At 49.7% G+C, this 16,981-nt stretch overlaps 1 protein-coding gene across 1 annotated transcript in view; it reads right to left on the reverse strand.

Annotated features, from left to right (window-relative positions):
* The window catches only part of NECTIN1 (nectin cell adhesion molecule 1), a 66,470-nt gene that overhangs the window by 6,061 nt on the left and 43,428 nt on the right, over positions 1-16,981 (reverse strand). The window contains exons 2-5 of the mRNA XM_039866660.1: positions 10,201-10,551; positions 9,338-9,640; positions 8,808-8,925; positions 7,224-7,375 (exon numbers count right to left, since the gene is read on the reverse strand). Of these exons, the coding sequence (XP_039722594.1) occupies positions 7,224-7,375; positions 8,808-8,925; positions 9,338-9,640; positions 10,201-10,551 (924 nt within the window). The remainder of the gene's footprint in view (positions 1-7,223; positions 7,376-8,807; positions 8,926-9,337; positions 9,641-10,200; positions 10,552-16,981) is intronic.

Here is a 16,981-nt window from a genome sequence, read left to right on the forward strand (position 1 = left end):
TATTAGAATGCTCTCTCCTCTCTTCACCTGCTCCATCCATTCATCCACCCAATCAGCAAACACGTATGAGCATCTACTTTGCTAGTAATGGGATACAAGAAACTCACAGCATAGCTGGGGAACCAAGTGACACTCTTAGAGATAAAGCAGCATGCAGAAATCAAGGGCATTGGCAGAGAAGTGCCTCAGGAGTACAGGGGAAGGAGAGCACTGTGGCCTAGAGTTAGAAAAGGCTTCCCTTACTTCCAGTACAAGAATTCCTTGATCCTTGCCTTTCTTCTCTGAGTGTTCTGTCTGGCTGCACTGCTGGGCCATCTCTCTCTGCTCCTGCCACTTGGCTGAAGGCTCCATCCTTGGACCTTCAGCCCTTACTCTCTGATTTCTTTTCTAGTGACAGACCTCGTCTCAATATCATTAGTTTCCTTTATCCTGCTGGCTCTCCAAACCATGTCAGGTATCTAGCTTTCACCAACTGTGGGACTTTATCTCCAAAGGCACCTTGGACAATATTTCCCAAACTGTGGCTCATGGAACCTCAAGTCATTGGCTCAGAGGGCCAACAAAAATAATGGAGTCAAACACTTCAGGAAATGTTGGTTTAGACAAAGCATCAGAGCCCTTCACCTTTTCATGCATACTGTGACCTCTAAGAGGAACATGCAGGATGCAGTGTTCCCCAATTTATCAAAGCATGAACCCTACCCTTCCTGACTCAAGGGCCATTCACAGGACTAGCATTTGAGCACACACTTTGAAAACTCTTCTTTAGCACATCTTCATTTGGAATTCTCTCCACCATCCCAAATCCATCTGTCCTAACCTGGTTCAGTATCTTCCCTCCAAAGCCTCTCCATTCAGTACCACAACGTCCACCACCCTTTGTCTACTTTTCCAGCTTAGAACCTCGTTTATCTTTGACTCTTCCCTTTTCATCTCTTGGGTCAAAATCTGCCATCAAATCTTGTTGGCTCTTCCTATTCAATGTCTTGTCACTTTATGCCAGGTTTTACTGTTGTAGATTTCTGAATCTCCCACCTTCATTTGGTTTCTGTCCCATGTTAGCCACTCTATCCACAGTCACAGGTTTAATTCACCATGTACACTACACACTCCATTTCTTAACACTAGCGATAGCTTCCCCACTGCCTGTTAGACCTGCCAGTCTGGCCTTCAAAGCTTCCAAAATGCAAATTGATCTTGGGTTTGGCTAACGTATTGTCCTTGCTGTCCAAGTTGATTCTTTACTGCAGTCCTTTGCTCGTGTGCATCCTAACCGGAATGCCTCTCCTTCTGCCTGTTTCAGTTCTTCAGTCCCTTCTTTGTACAGCCTTCTCTTCTCCAGCTCACACTAATTTTTTTTTCTGTAGAATTTTTACATACTGATGGTCTGTATCTTTCATTCTGGTATATTCCCTTAATCATATACTGACATATTACAGTAGAGCCTATGATAAAACACCCTGTAAAAAATGCAAATTAGCCATGATTGGCTCTGGTCCTTCTGCCAGTGTTCATATGGCTAAAGTTCTTTTCTGCAGAAATGATGACATGGGTTGAAGGAATGGTGGCCTCATGATGATTGGGATTGACTCAATTTAGTGTGTTATAATAATATACAGTGTAAGTTCTATTACATGTACTTTCCTGCTTTGTGTGGCAGCAGAAACCCAATGAAAAATAAAGCTTTCTTACATTTCACTCAACTAGATTGAATTTCTTGGATGTCACTAATCACAGTATGGTGGAGTTTAAGTATTACCTGTTTCATGAGACTGGCTGGTTTTCCAAACTAGTCTGTACATTCAACTTCCAAGTAAATCTAGAAGCTGACTACTTCTCACCATCTCCATCCTCACCACCCTGATCCAAGTCACTATCTCTCACCTGGATTATTGCAATAGCCACCTAACTAGCTTCTCTGATTCCATTCTTTTCCTCTATAGACTATTTTCAACACAACAGCCAGAGAGATCCTGCTAAATCTGGGGAGCTTAAATGCTCATGTGATCTGTGCCTCCCCCCTCCCCACCCCTGACTTCATCTCTTGCACTTTTCCACTCCAGGCACTCTCAGGACCTTTGCAGTGCTGCTCTGCAAGGCTGGAAGGAAAGCTCTTCCTCTGGGTGCCCCATGGTCACTCCCTCACCTCCTCCAGGGCGTAGCACAAATATTGCCTTCTCACCCATGCCTTCCCTGACTACCCTATTTAAAATAGCAGCTCACAAACCCCTATCCATAGCACTTGAGACTCTTTACCCTCCTCTTCTTCTTTTCTCCACATCACCTTCAAAATGACCACGTAATTTTTAAAATATATTTTATGTATTTCTTATTGTCTGGCCTCCCATGCTAAAACATAAGCTCTAGAGCCTTTGGTTCACTGATGTATCCCCAAGTACCTAGACTGCCTGGCACATGGCCAGAGTTCAAAAATTAGTTGAATGAATTCTATGAAGCTGAGGCTATGTTTTAGAGGTGAGCCTTGCTCTAAGCAGAGCAAATATTCAGGAGACATTCAAATAAATGCATGCATTGGGGACCTCATTTCATTGGAGCAGGGGACAGGAGGAGTGGAATGGTCGCTTGGGGATGGATGATATTGGGTCTCTTTCCCTTCTAGGCCTGTCTGTTTAACCTTTTTTTTCTAGTCCTAGGAAGTTTATTCTACCCTGGGGATTTTTTGGGACTAGAGGTTGCTGGCCACTTTAGGGCCAGGCTTGCGTAGAAGCAGAAGAATGGCTAAGATAACCTTCCAGCATTGCAGACTTCAGAGTGAAGATGCCAAGTAAGGGTGCAGAAGAAAGGAGTAGATACAGAGACCTAATTAATTCGTAAGCAGAGGGGGCTGTTTAGGGTGGAATGGAGCACACACACCCCTCCCCCTCTGTCCCTCCAGCTGTCACATTCAGCCAGTAGCTCTTGTCTTTGTGTCAGAGCCTCAAGAGCTGCAGCTGGGAGGAGCTGAGTGGTGGTGTCCTGGCAGGGGTCCAGCCTGCATCCCTTACATCCTCTTACAAAAGGAGCAGCTTGGGCCCCCATTCCTGAAGGGTTGCAGCCTCCCATCTGGGGCAGTGGGGGCTCTGCATTCCTCTGGGGTCCTGGTTTCCTGACACGTAGGTTGGCTGGGGCAGGGGTTTTGGATGGATTTGAGATAGAGTGAAGAGTTAGGGTTTATAGTCTGAATCTAGGACCTGAAGGAAGCTTAGGGTCAAAAAGAATATTTGAGCTTGCCTCTAAAACCAACACAGGCAGGAGCATCAGAAGATAAAGCTAGGAAGCTGTGAGAACTACACCTCCCAGCGTTCAGTGCAGTAGGCTGCAGGGAGAATGGGAAGGCCTGAGGTCAAACTCTGGGAAGCCCTTCTCCTCCTCCAGCAGTTGCGGTGGCTGTGCATCTGTCAGACCATTGCACAGGGCCTCATAGAGCTAAGGAGAACGGAATCCTCCCAGGGTGAGGGTGCAGCTGCCTTTTCATGGACTCTCTAGCACACTGCCATCTGTGAAAGGCACATATGCCCACAGCACAGCCATGGTCTCCCATTTGCACACTCAGCATGCAGACAGTTGCTCACCAGCCTGCTGGTGCACATTTACACACTCAGAGAAACACATCCACACTCATGCCCAGCATACACATTCACAGGCCCTCCACCCCTTTTAGATGAACCTTGAAGCCCCACCAATCCTTGGTCTGAAGAACTCCCAGCCTAAAGTGCAAACACTGTTATCTTCACTCCCAAGCGATCACCCCCAATAGGTGAGCCAGAGATGTCACTGGAAATAGGAATTGGGATAGACATCCTATACCCTAGTTGCTTTCCTGTTCAGCTTTGGAAATGGCCTGGTCACGCCCCTCTTGACACCCCCACCCAGGGACAGCTGCTGTCTAACTTAGCCTCTTTAGTTTGGTCAAAGTCGCAACCTGGGTACCCCTACTCACCCTTGGCATTACCTCTACTTGTTTGTTTTGCGACTCCTTGGCAAATCCCATGAAATTGCTCCTCATTAGGAGGGCCCTAGGACCCTATGGAAACTCTGGTGCGTTTGTCTCTTCTGCTCTCTCATCCACATGGCCACAGCCCAAGGCTCTCGTTTTCCACTAGGGAAACCCTTACTTGTACAGCCCCTAACTAGTTCCCCTGTGCCATTCACAAAGCCTCCCGAATAGTCAGTCTAAACCAACCCGCCTTGCTACACTGCTTCTCTGCTGAGAACCTTTCAGAGTCCCCCCTTGGCCACCAGAGAGAACGTTCCACTACTTCCATTTTCCTCCCACACGCTTCCCCTGTGTGGGAACCCCCACTCTCCATCACTGCCCACTTACTCATCCTCACAGAAACAATTTAAATACCACCTCCTCCAGGATCTGGGATCTGGAGAAGTCTGTGCCAAAGTGTGTCTGTGTTGGTGGTGCAGTGGTCCAGGATACACATGTCTCTGGCACACTCCCTGCTGCACCCCTTCTGCCCCTGCCCCAACTGCTCTTCATTTCTCTTTCCATATGAGCCCAGGGCAGAACTATTACCTGAATGGAAGGCCAGAGTGAAAAATTAAATTTCCACTTAACTGTCTCACTCATCATTCCTTCCAGACCAGTGAAGTTTGGAGCACAGGGCATGGCTGTGCCCCTCAGAGTGAGCCCCCAGAGAATGTGACAAGAACTAGCCACTACAGGGTGAAGGCTGGTGGGGTTTGCTGCTGCTTGGAAATTGCCCATGAGCACAAGAACAAACAGTTCTGAAAAGGCTCAGGCCTCCCGGCTGAATCCTAAGGGGACTGAAAGACCTTCCCTTGGGATGTCCAGCTAAACAGCTCCTGGGCCCATCAATGATTCAGTGAATGTCCATGTTTCCATGGCTCCTGCCTGCCAACAACAGAAGACCCTTATTCAAGGCCCATGTGTGTGTGTCTTTGGTTACCATTCTTGTCCTACTCTGTAATTCCAGGGAGCACAGGAAGGCATGCTGTGTGCCTTGGCTGGCCCCGGCCAGAGACATGTGTATCCTGGACCACTGCACCACTGCAAAGCTGCCTAGTCCTGACCACTGACCACTTGGAGGGCACCACTGCTGCAATCACCCCCAAGGAGATGGCCACCTCTGCACCCAGTCTCCCTTCCTTTCCTCTCTTCTCTGTAGCCAAGGCCTGGGAAGTATCCCCTTGTCTTCCTCCCTGCTCCTAGACCTGGTGTGACTTCCTGATAAGTCATCCTGCATCCTCTTGGGCTTTAGGAGAAGGAACGCTTGACTTCCCTGTCCTTCCTCTAGGATGAGCAGCACCACTTAGCCCAATAAGCCTAGCAGGGCCTTTGGCTGGTCCATTCATGCTGGGGAGTAGGGTCAATGGGAGGATGCTGCTCCTGGGTTTCTTGGCCTCTTCCCCTGATTTCCCAATCATTAGTTTCCCTGGAGAGCCTGGGTAGTGGAGAGGGAGGCAGTATACAGTGGTGGCGTGGGTGGTCCACCATCAGGGGAAGGTATCACCATGTAGGGTGCTCCCGCTATGTGCCAGGCAGTGGAATATGGATTTAGTGTGATTGTAAGAAGCCTGAGATAAGTATGATTAGCTCCATATTACAGACTAGAAAAGTGGGGTTCAGAGAGGTAAAGGACTTGCTCAAGGGCACACAGCCAGGAGGAGGAGCTATTATGTGAATACACTCAAGCCAAGTCTGTATTGTTCTCTTATGACAGGCCTCTCTGTGGGGTGGCCAGACTCCCTTATGACTACTCCTTACCCTCACCTGCCCCCATGGAGCTTGGGTACCTTTGAGGCTCTTACTGAGCTTTGCTCAAACTTTCTCCAGGAAGGGAAAAATGTAGGACTCTGGGGCCCTTCCTTTCTTGCTAACCTTTGGAAACCCCAAACCCTAGCCTGGGGAAGGGGCTGCCTCAACTTTCTCCAGGCCTTTAAGCAGTCTGAAGGCCAAGGGCAGGAAGTTGAAGAAAAGAGCAAGTGACAAGTGGCTCTACCCTCCACCATGACCCCAGGTGACCGAGGTGACAGAACTGCCCTGAGGACGGGTAAGTGCAGCCCCTGGACAGCTTTGGGCTGTTCTTTCTGCAGCTGTCCCTTGAATGTACCCACAAATGAGGTCTCTCACTTCTGAGACAGGCTCAGAGTTCATGAAGCCTCAGGGTTTGCCCAAGTCCTGCACCTGGAGCCCAGTAACCCCTGCCCAACTTCCTCTCCCTGAACCTGGCCCAACTTTCTGAGGTTACTTCCTCAGAAAGTAGGAAGTAACACACCCTCTGATGTCAGTCTCTGCCCATCTCAGCAGTAGCATGATGCTATTTTCCATTTTAGGAGGCTCTTTCTGTCACTATCTCACCCTGAGCCTAGCTTAGGTACAATGTTAAAGACAGTCCCTCTTCTAGTTGTAAGCCTGTGGTGGGAATTTACCCCACTGTTAGCTTGTTTTGACCTTTCCATTAATAGTGATCACAACAGAAGTCAAGATAATCATAGCACATAGGCCATTTATTGGCAGACAGGTCTATGCTAAGTACCTGGCCTATATTATGTGTAAGTCTGATAATTAACCCTTCAAGGCACCTCATATTATCCCCATTTTAAGATGAGGGCTTGTCTAGAGCCTCACCGGCCTGACACTGAAGCCCATGCTCCTTTCATGTCCCATGTGAGGTCTCCTGCAGAACACTCTAGCCTATGTCTCCCCTTTGCCCTGGAAGTTCAGGTGGCTGAATCTCCTCATCTGCATTGATGGAGAGAAAAATGCAAGGAAAACAGCAATTCAGAGGAAAGGCACACCCCAATCATGATGGCTTTGCTCTATATCTTTGCTTTCCTTCCAGCATCCTTACTGAGGCAACCTCACCCAAGTGGGTTTCCTGAACTGCAGGAGCAGAGCTTGGAGATGAGCTCCACCTGCAAACCCATCTCCACCAAGAGAGCATCACATGGTGACTTCTGCTGGCAGACCCATGAGCAGGCTCTAACAATACCCCCACCACCAACAGCATTGCTATAAACAGCACTTACTTCCTCCCCTTGATTGGGGGTCACCCTGACTGTCTCACACATAGCCTTAAACAGAGGAAAGAGAAAGGCAAAGCTGGACCAATGGCTAGAGTTCAAGGGAGAATGAGAAGTAGGAAAAGGAGACATGAGCTTCATGTAGTGAAACAACCCAAAGGTGGGGGATGTAGGAAATGGAGGAAGCAGTGGGTGGGGAGAGGCAGGGAAGAGGTGCAGCTTCCTACCTGTGATATTGACCTCCACCTGGCCCGAGCGGGTACCAATGGGGTTGGTAGCCTCACAGACGTAGGTCCCTGCCAGGCTATAGTTGATAGGTCCCCTGAAGAAGAGGGTTCTGTTCTGGGCCTCCACGCCCTTGGGGAGAGAGCCATTCAGCCTGCAGGGATTGGGAGACATGGCAGAGAATTATGACTCTCTAGCCCCAGGAGGTTGCCCCATGTCACCCATTTGGCTCTAAGCCTACCAGACCTTCTGCTGAGTTCATAGGTAGGGTCTATCTTGGAAAGAATAAAAACAACAACACCAATAATTTCTTGTACTTGACAGTTTTATAGTATTCAGCATTTCACGTTTAATCATCATAGCACCAAAAAGTAGATAGAATACATAGCTACAGGTACCATTTAATAGATAAGAAACCTGAGTTTCAAGTCCAAGGAAACACAGCTAGTAAGCGGCAGAGCTAGAGCTTTAGCCAGATTTTTGGACTCCTGGCACAGTGCTCGTTTTAATACTCATGGCTCCTGGTTGTTGGTCCTTGGTTTCCTGGGTAGTTGGTTAACAATATGGATGTCTGGGTTTTAATCCCAGATCTACTGAAACTGGACCTCTAAGGCCATAGCCTGGGAATCTGTATTTTAAAAAGCTACCCAATGAAATGTGACCTATGTTTAGGAATTATGTTCCATTTCACCATCTTATGTTCTTGCTGGACATGTCACAGGCCTTTCCATGTTGGGAGCATCTCGGAAGTTTCCAGAACATAGGAGACCTTCCTTCTTCCTCCTGATCCCCAATGTCACAAAGCTATAATGCTGTGAGACCTAGTAAATCTTCGGTCCAGAGCTGAAATTGGCAAGCAGGCCCTGCCTATTCACACCTTCAGAAGCACTTTTTGTTCCAAGAGGTAGAAGGTAATAGTTAGGGTATCCAATGCTTTCTACTTCCTGGATAAAGGAGTGTAGATACAATCTGCACAGCTGTCTTCCAGCTACCTGTGTCAACCTTCTTCTTGGCTTCCCCTATACCCCTCTCTCTCTGTGTGTTCCATCCACCCTTCCCTGCAAAGAACTCTGGCTCAAGCCATCAGCACTGGCTGAAGGGGAACAGGACCCTTCAAGGGCCAGGCTTGAAGACCATGAAGCCAAGAATGTGATGATGGCATATGAGATAAGCACTCCATGAACACAGGCATTCTAGGCTGACAGCTGCTTTCTCCCTGAGAATCTGGGGGTACTGGAGAGAAGAAATAGGAACAAAGAAAGATCTGGAATGCTCCAGAAAGCCAGCTTCCCTGGGGACACCTTGATAAAAATAAATACTGGGGGCTGTGGTGGCAGTGACTCAGACTGAATCACCAAAGGAAAATGACAAAATTATTAGGGAGAAGAAGGGAGGCAGATTACAAGGGAAGCCCCCTCTGGTGGAATGGTTTGTCCCAGTGACCTTGATGCTGTCAAACAAGGGTGTGTGTGTGCATGCTGGGAGTGTATCTCTAATGGTTCACTGAGGAGCCTGAGCCTAGATCCTAATTTCCTCCCTACCTAAGGCTCCTGGAGGTGGGGTGGGTGGCCTTGCATAGCACTTACGTGGTCCAGTGGTACTCGGTGGCTGGGGGGTTAGCATCAGCTTTGCATGTGAGCTTCACATCCATTCGCTGCAGGTACCAGTTCCCATCAAACCCCTCGATCGTCACCTCAGGCTCATCTGATGTTTGAAAAGGGTGAGGTCAGTAGAGCAGGACTTGGGGCAAAGGAACCTCGGGGAGTGAAGGTATCGAAGTGGCAGTGACATGGAAACAGCCAGAAGAGGGAGAAGAATGAGAGGGAAGGTAAAGATCATGAACTCTCAGTACAGAAGCAGCGAGGGGAACAAGGAGGAGAGAAAAGTTGAGCAAAGAGAAGTGCTGGAGAAGAGAGGAAGGGAGGACAAAGCATCTCTGGCAAGAGAGAGGAAGAGGAGAGTAGGAAGGATAGAGAGGGTGAGCAAAGAAAGGGGGTGGGGAGAGTGACAGGAGAGGAGAAGTGAAGGAGGAAGGATTGGCAAGGGGGAAGCAGTGGGAAAAGACAGTGGTGCCCTCACCAGGAGGCCCACCCGCCTGCACTCTGCCCCCACTCACACTGCACATTGACGGTGATGCTTTCCCGGAAGCGGTCCATGTGGTAGTTGACTATGCAGGCCAGAGACTGTTGGTGGGCTTCCCTGCTGGGCACCAGGCGGTAGCGGCTGATGACAGTCACTGTGCCATTGGGGTTCCGGATCTCCTGATACTCGGCCTCGCCCTTCAGCCGTGTTTCCCAGGACACTACACTGGGTGGCTTCCCATTGGCAGAGGTGCATGTGGCCACCAGGATCTTATCATCGTGCCCCTTCTTGGCTCGAAGCACTGCCTGAGTGCCCTCTATCCAGTTGGTGGGTTTGGCTGTGGGGAGAGAGCCATGGAATTGGCTCTAGTGCTTGGTCAAAGATGCACAGGCCCAGGAGGGTATGCACCTGCCAGGCCTTGCTTCAGGTCACCATGCCCATCCTTACCGCTCAGCTGTGCTTTGCCAAAGCCCCTCCCAGCACTTTTCACAGGAATGTCTTCATGTCTAACCTCCACCCTTCCTGCTCTACTATTTGTATCCCCTTTTGTCATGTGCAGGGCTTCTTGGAGTCTTGTCATGATCAAGGCAAATGGTTCAAGCAGCCCTTTTCCTTACCATGGTGTCTAATGCTTCTGTCTGCCTCCTGGCCACCCACGAAGTGCTCCAACCTGAATAGTGCTCCTCTGCTCTGTCCATAGCTGAGGCCTTGACCCTAGTACTTAGTGAACTGTGGGTCAGCTTGGCTAGAAGGGACCGAAAGTGCCATGCTTGGAGCTTTGGGAGCATGCCAACCCAAGGAGAGTGTCTGGGGTCACTGAGGCACACATGGAGGATGGCCAGCCCCTAGACCACAAGCCTCTGCACAGGCAAGGAGGGAGGGGTTGGTCCAGCTTACCCATCACAGTGAGATTGAGCTGGCTCTCTCGATTGCCAGCAGGAAAGGTGGCAAACTCGCAAATGTAGACACCCTCATCCTCCAGCTCCAGGCGGGAGAGGCGGATGGTGCCATCCGTGAAGGAGGGCCGCAGGAATTCCACACGCTCACGGTAGGGAGCCAGCACAGAGACACCCATGGCTGGGTTGTAGATGGCCACATTCTGCTTGGAGCCATTGGTGGCCTTCTGCCACGTGACCTGGGTGATCTTCACACCGGGCAGTGGGTTGGCAAAACTGCAGTGCAGCACCACATCCGTGCCGATGAAACCATACATGGAGTCGTTCACCTGGACCACCTGTGTGCGGGTGCCTGGTCAAGGGAGATGGCAGGGAGCGGTCAGCAACAGGCACTAGCTCCCACCCAAATTCCCTCTGCATGGTCTGTCTTTCCTAGCAGTCGTTATTCTTTTTATTCTGATTATAGAAAGAATAATTGCTTGTTATAAAAATATTCTGAGCAATACTGAAAAATGCTGAGAAGAAAATGACAACAATCCATAAATCCACTACTCAGAAATATCACTGATAATCTTGTAGGAAATAAATATTCTTTTACCTTTTTGTTTATATCTATGTAACCATCTGTTTAATTATTATTATTTTTTTTTACAAAATCAGAATCATACTGTATATATGTTCCATAAGCTGCCTTTCATCTAGTGATATATCATCAATATTGCTCTATTGCAGAAAATATGCATCCACATCCTCATTTTTGATGAGGAAGGTTAAATGCACTGCTTTTTGAGTACAGCCCCAGCTGAGGAGCCACTCAGCTGCCTCACCTTCCAGGGCCTCGTTCCCTCTTCTGACAAATGGGGTGGGTAATCCAGTGGTCTCTACCTACCAGGGCTGCTAGGAAAACCAAATGGTATGATGGATGCGAAAGTGTGTCAGAAGGCAAGAAGCACCAGGGGAGCACAATGGCCCACAGTGCCATCATTGTGGCCACCCCTGCTGTCTTCTCCCTCACAGCTGAGTCCTGTGCCCTGGAGTGCAGTGGCTTGCCCCTTCTTACCCAGTCAGGCAGAAAGAAGTAGGTACTGCATAAAGCTCAGCCTCCTCTGGCTCCCAGTGGCCTTCATAATCAAGTCTAAATGCCTTTACTTGGGATTTGATGTCCTCATCATCAGGGCCCTGTCTTTTTGTCCACATCTCTCCACATACCACACCTCCCAATCATGGCTGACCGAGCACCCCCTCAGAATATGCCATGTTTCTGTGTTTCCCTTCATCCTCCCGCCCCTTTATTCCTCTCATTTATTCAACTACTGTTTGCTGAGTCCATTTATCAGCACTTGAGTCATATCAATGAGTGATTCAGTCCCAGCACCCAAGGAGCACAGAGTCAATTGATGGAATGCTTCCAGACTCTAGATCATGCAGTTCCCTAGAAGGCTTTTCTCTTTCTCCACCTGTGGACAATCTAATCTGGCTACTTCCTCCAGGAGCTTTCCTGATCCTCGCAGCTGTGTGAATGCAGCCACCTAGATTACAGCTGTCTTCTGCCTTTGAATGTGGTTGTTCACACCTCTGACTCCTCTAGAGACTGACCTTGTCCAGAGCAGGGTCTGTGTCTTTAACATTATTGTATCCCCAGTGCCTAGCCCAGCGTCTGGCACACAGTAGGTATTCAGTAAATATTTGTTTCAACAATATTTACAAATTGCAATGGAAACAAGAAGGAGGGAGCAATCAATAGAATTGAATGAATACATTCACTCTAGTCTCCCTACCAGTTGTCTTATCTCATCTAGAATGGTTTTGTTTGAGCTTCCTTAACTCTGAACTTGTCTCAGCCCCCTTAACTTGGGGCAGCCATCTCCTCCAGCAGTATCTTCAGCTCCCTCTGGCTTGAGCTCATTCCTGAGCTCTGTCACTGGCCATGCATTTGTACATATCATGTCTTTGCATCCTTACTTGACTCAGTCAATTTATTGAGTGCCATCAATAATATCAATGCCAGGTCCTGTACTAACCCAGAGGTAGGAGGATGGCCCAAATGGCTCCCCAAGTGATTCTGGGGTTCAAGAGTGGAAACTTGGGGCTTGTACTTGCCTCTGCAGGGAGCGGGACACGGGAGCAGGACACACTCCTCTGAGGGCTCCAAAGCCCATGATCAGTGAAGCAGGCTGCCCTCTACTCCTCCCCTCAAGAGGGTACAGGCCAGGTCTCTCTAGGTCACTGTGGTATCCCCTGTGCTTGACATATAGTAGGTACTCAAGAAATGCTTGCTGAATAAATATCTCTTTGGTCCTTTCTAGCCAAGCCCTTGCCATGCTCTAAAAACTTCCCTTATGTTCCCCTTCTCTACGCCTACTCATATCCACACAGCCCTTCAAGGCTCACCTGGGGTATCCACACTCTCACTTCTCCAGCTGTCCCCTTGGCCAGTCTATGGGTTTTGACATGTCCCTGGGCAGATGCACTGCAGACTGGTGGGAATCTGATGGTGGAACACCTACCAGGAAGTGAGGAGGCTTCGATTCTAGCCATACTGTCTTGAGCTTGCTTGGGGACCTTAGCTAGGAACTTTCTCCTCTGAACCCTATTTTCGTACTCAATGAGGGAATAGGCTGGACTCCCCAATCTCAATGGCTCTGATTCCCTGAACTGCAGTCTAGCCCAGCTGTGGCTCCACCCCAGATACAGTCCTATGGTGATGGCAGTGGGCCAGAGAGCCCAGTACTTTAGCTGACTGGCCAGGTGACAAGCAGGTAAGCTTTAGGCCCTCTCAGCAGAGTACGTGGGTGCTCTCTGCCCTCAGTCTCCACTCATCAAGCTTGCCCAGCAGCTGAAATAATGTGGGTATAATTGGAGAACTTTCACCACACAAAGCCAGGAAAAGCCAGTTGGGAGGGCTTTGGGTCATGGGTATGGGTTGGGGAGTAGAGGAGAGGTGTGGGCACCAGGAGCCATCTTGGGATTGGTGTCAAGGCATAGTGGAGCCTGCAGTGGGACAAGGCCATCCAGTCTGATGTAACCCCATATCTCCTCACAGGTACAGGGACAGGCAGGGTTCAGTGCCTGGTATACAGACTGACATTCATTTGTGGCATCTTCAGTAGTGACCTCACTCTCAGAGCTGTGAGTACCAGGAATGGAGATCAGCAATAGCAGCCTGGGTGTGGGGCGGGGAGGGCACTGCAAGGGGCTCTGGTACCCCAGAGAGCACCTCTCATCCATTAATGCTCACCAGGCAGAAATGGCCCTCCCCACCCCCATGTCTGTTTTAGCATGAGACTGCTTCCTTCTCTTTGGTGTGGTTCTCTCTGAAGCAACCCCATGGCGTGGGGCGGTGATGAAAGTACTTGGTGTGCCTGCTCACTGCATACAAAGTGAGTTCTCCTGGCCCTTGCCCCCTTTGCCACACTAATGGAGAGGGCAGGGAAGCAGGGGCAGGAAGACCTCTAATGAGCAAGCAGACTTATTCTGATGTTGGCCTCTGTGTCCAGAGCCCACTGATTAGTAAAGTCAGGAGAGACAGCCCTGGGGGTGGGCATAAGGAAGCTCTTGGAGTATGGGGTTTGGCATTATTAAGGATGGGGATCCAGAGTTCCAAAGATGGGAGAGGCTGGGAACTCTGGAAAAGTCTGAAGACCCTCCCTTTCTCCCCTCACCTCACTCCAGGCTTAGGAACCCAGAACCCAAGCTTCTGGCTTGGGGTGCCCATCTTGGTCTGAGGATGCAAGGTCAGAGAAAATGTCCCTCGTTCTTTATGTTGGGCAAATTGGGAGGCTTTCAGAGAGTGGGGCAGACCTGTGGTGACTCTAGACAGACAGGGTCAGAATGCTAGTCAATTGAGGAACAGGGCTCACCAGTGAAAAGGGAGAGAAAGGGTCGATGGGGGCAGGAACTCAGGAACAAGGCCCGCCTCTGTGCAGAAGGCGGTGGGCCATCAGCCTCATCTGGAAGCCTGGGAGAAGGGGTGGGGATTGAGGGAGCCCCCTTGGAGACTATACATACCCTCTTCACGGTAGTTGAAGCCTCTCCACCAACCACTCTGGCCCTGACAACCCAAAACAGATGCCGTGTCTCGCCTACATTACTCAAGCTTCTCCTACCTCTGAAGGGCTTTTTGATCACCATCCCCTTCAGGCAGTACGGTGGTGTTGTGAGGAGCCAAACAGTATGGGTCTGTAGTCTCCTTCTGCCACCTTTGAGCTGTGAAACCTTGGGCAAATGACTTAACCTCTCTATGCCTCAGTTTGCACTAAGGTAGCATGTGGTATTATAATAATACATATCTCATAAAATTGTTATAAGGATTAAATGAATGAGTACATGTGAAACTTAGAGAAGCAGCATTTAATACAAATTAAATACTCAACAAAAGTTAGCTGCTGTCATCATCATCATCACCATTATTACCACCACCACCATCATCATCACTGTCATCATCGTCACCATCATCATCATAATGATCTCTTATCTATGAAGCAGTAGCCTTCCCTTCCTGGAACTTCATTCGACAAATATTTATTGAGCATCTAGCCAGTAGTAGGTGCCGTGCTGGATGCTCCTAGGCTCTCTCTTCGAGGAAACCCTTCATGACTCTTATCCCTTCCTACTTAGCTGATATCTACATTTATACAAGATACGTATAACATGTACCTTGTTATTTTTTGTTTCCTGGCATGTATGTCTAGTGTTTCCTGTTGTGCATCTCCCCGCTATTTCCCAACAGATTGCAAGCTCCTGTGGGAGAGGGAAAGGAGCAGGCTTGGCCTTCGCTTGAGCTGATCATGTCATAGCTAACATTGGCAGGATCCAGAGATTGAAGAGTACCCTGCGGACTCTCTCTGGTTCCCCAATCAGTCAGCGCTGGTCAGTCTCTCCTTGCCTGCAGGCTCCTTCTTATATGAGGAGCAGAGGCTATCTCAGATGTGGGAATGGGACCACTAAAATGGAAGCATATTGGAGCTCAATAGACAATGTAATCCATCATTTTATAGAGGAGACCAGGGTACAGAGGGGTTGGTTCACTTGCTCAGGGACACAAAAGAGCAGAACCTAGCCTAGTAGTGCTCTTCCTACTCTACCATAAAAATAGACTCAACTTCTCAATCTAACTCTCCACGACCTCATTCTGGGCGGCGTCCCTCCTGGAATGTAATCTCAGTACCTTTATCACCCCTTTCGAAAAATGGCATAAATGTTAGTTACAATACTGCAGCCACAGTGCCTGTGGGCTAGGGATGGAGCCACATCTGGAGTCTAGTAACTGGGTGTCAGGTGGTGGGTCAGAAACAGCGACTTTTGGGAGCCCAGGTGGGGGGGTACCTGCATGAAGCTGCTATGTGCAGAGCAGGAAGGAGCCAGAGAGGTGAGGAGTAAAGGGTGAAGAGATCCATGGGAACCTGTATCCTCAGCAGAGAGGTTCTTGCATCCCGGGGATATCGAAGAATTAGTCTCTTTGTTTCCTGACCTCGAGCACTGCCTTTATTCTCACTGAGCATTCTATGAGCTCCAGGGTCTGGGACCCAGGTCCCTAGGGCCAGTGCGTAGTGCCTCAGTTTCCCCATTAGAGCTGGGTTGGGCAGTTTGGACTGCCTTCATGGCTTCCCAGAACTGCTGAGCTGACAAGGCAGGAGTTGAGCTCCCCCACTCCACCCCCAGACGTCACAGACCTGCAAAAGCCTGAGCTCAGCAACCAAACACAAAGGCGCCTCAGTTGTGGCCGACAAACCTGCTCCCCAGGGCCCTGCCCTCCTGCCCTGCCCACTGTGGAGCTAATCCTAGGCTGGGGCCACAGGGTTCCCACGCAGCAGGGTGCAGCCAGAGTATGAGGGGATGGCGCTCTCCTTCCCATACCCACTTGAGCAGTTTCTCTTCCCATTCTTTGAAACCTCAGACCCCTATCCCTGGACAAGCACACTGGGACTGGGCCTCTGTGGGTGGGAAAAAGGAGGGCCCAGGGGAAGGGGAGACTCAGGGATTTCTGACAAGGACCACTTTTTTTCTGTCCCCCACGCTTTTCTTGACTCTGTTTGGGTGCCCTCAGTTGGGTGGGCAGAAGTAGCAGGTGTAGCCTGGAGAAAGAGGGAGCACACTAGGCTTACGTTGGCCTAACCCCTCCCTCCCTGCTTGTGCAGGCTCCCCAACATGGGCCTCTATGAAACCAAAATCTTTTGGGATGCTACACTCCCCCCTTCATCCCCACCACCCTGCAAACTGGCAGAAAGGAAAAGGACATCCGGTGAGAAACCAGCTAAGTGGTAAGTAGGAATGACTCATGGAGGGGGAGGGGGGGGCAGTGTTCCAGTTGAAACTCTGCTGAGTCAGCACAATGACCTAAAGATTATAGGTCCCTCTCTCAGTGTAGCTTCTTTGCAAATGTCAATTCCCAGGGCTGGCCAGCCTTTCACTTTCAGAGGCCAAGGCCAGTCCACCTAGGGAAGAGGCTGGCTAGCAAAGAAAAGAGTGAGATCAAGAGTGAATCCCCTTTCTAGGGTCCCCTCCTCTAGAAAGGTTTTGTCAGTGTCGCCTAAACCCAACTGTTCTGTCAGCAAGAACCTACATGAGTCGGGCTCTCACTGAAGTCCTTTGAACTTGTCCCGTCTCATCTCTACGCCCCGGGGATATGTCTCCCCATTAACCAGGAGCTCCTCAAGTGCCCAGGCTGCATTGTGAGCCCCACCTCTGTACTCAGAAGAGGGTCCGAGGCAACCCAGGTCAGAGGGCTCAGTAAGGAAACAGAGAGGCAGCAGAGCAGTTGATCCAATTCTTGCCCTGCACTC

Source organism: Pteropus medius, unplaced genomic scaffold (genome assembly GCF_902729225.1).
Source record: "Pteropus medius unplaced genomic scaffold, Ma_sr-lr_union100, whole genome shotgun sequence".
NCBI lineage: Eukaryota > Metazoa > Chordata > Mammalia > Chiroptera > Pteropodidae > Pteropus > Pteropus medius.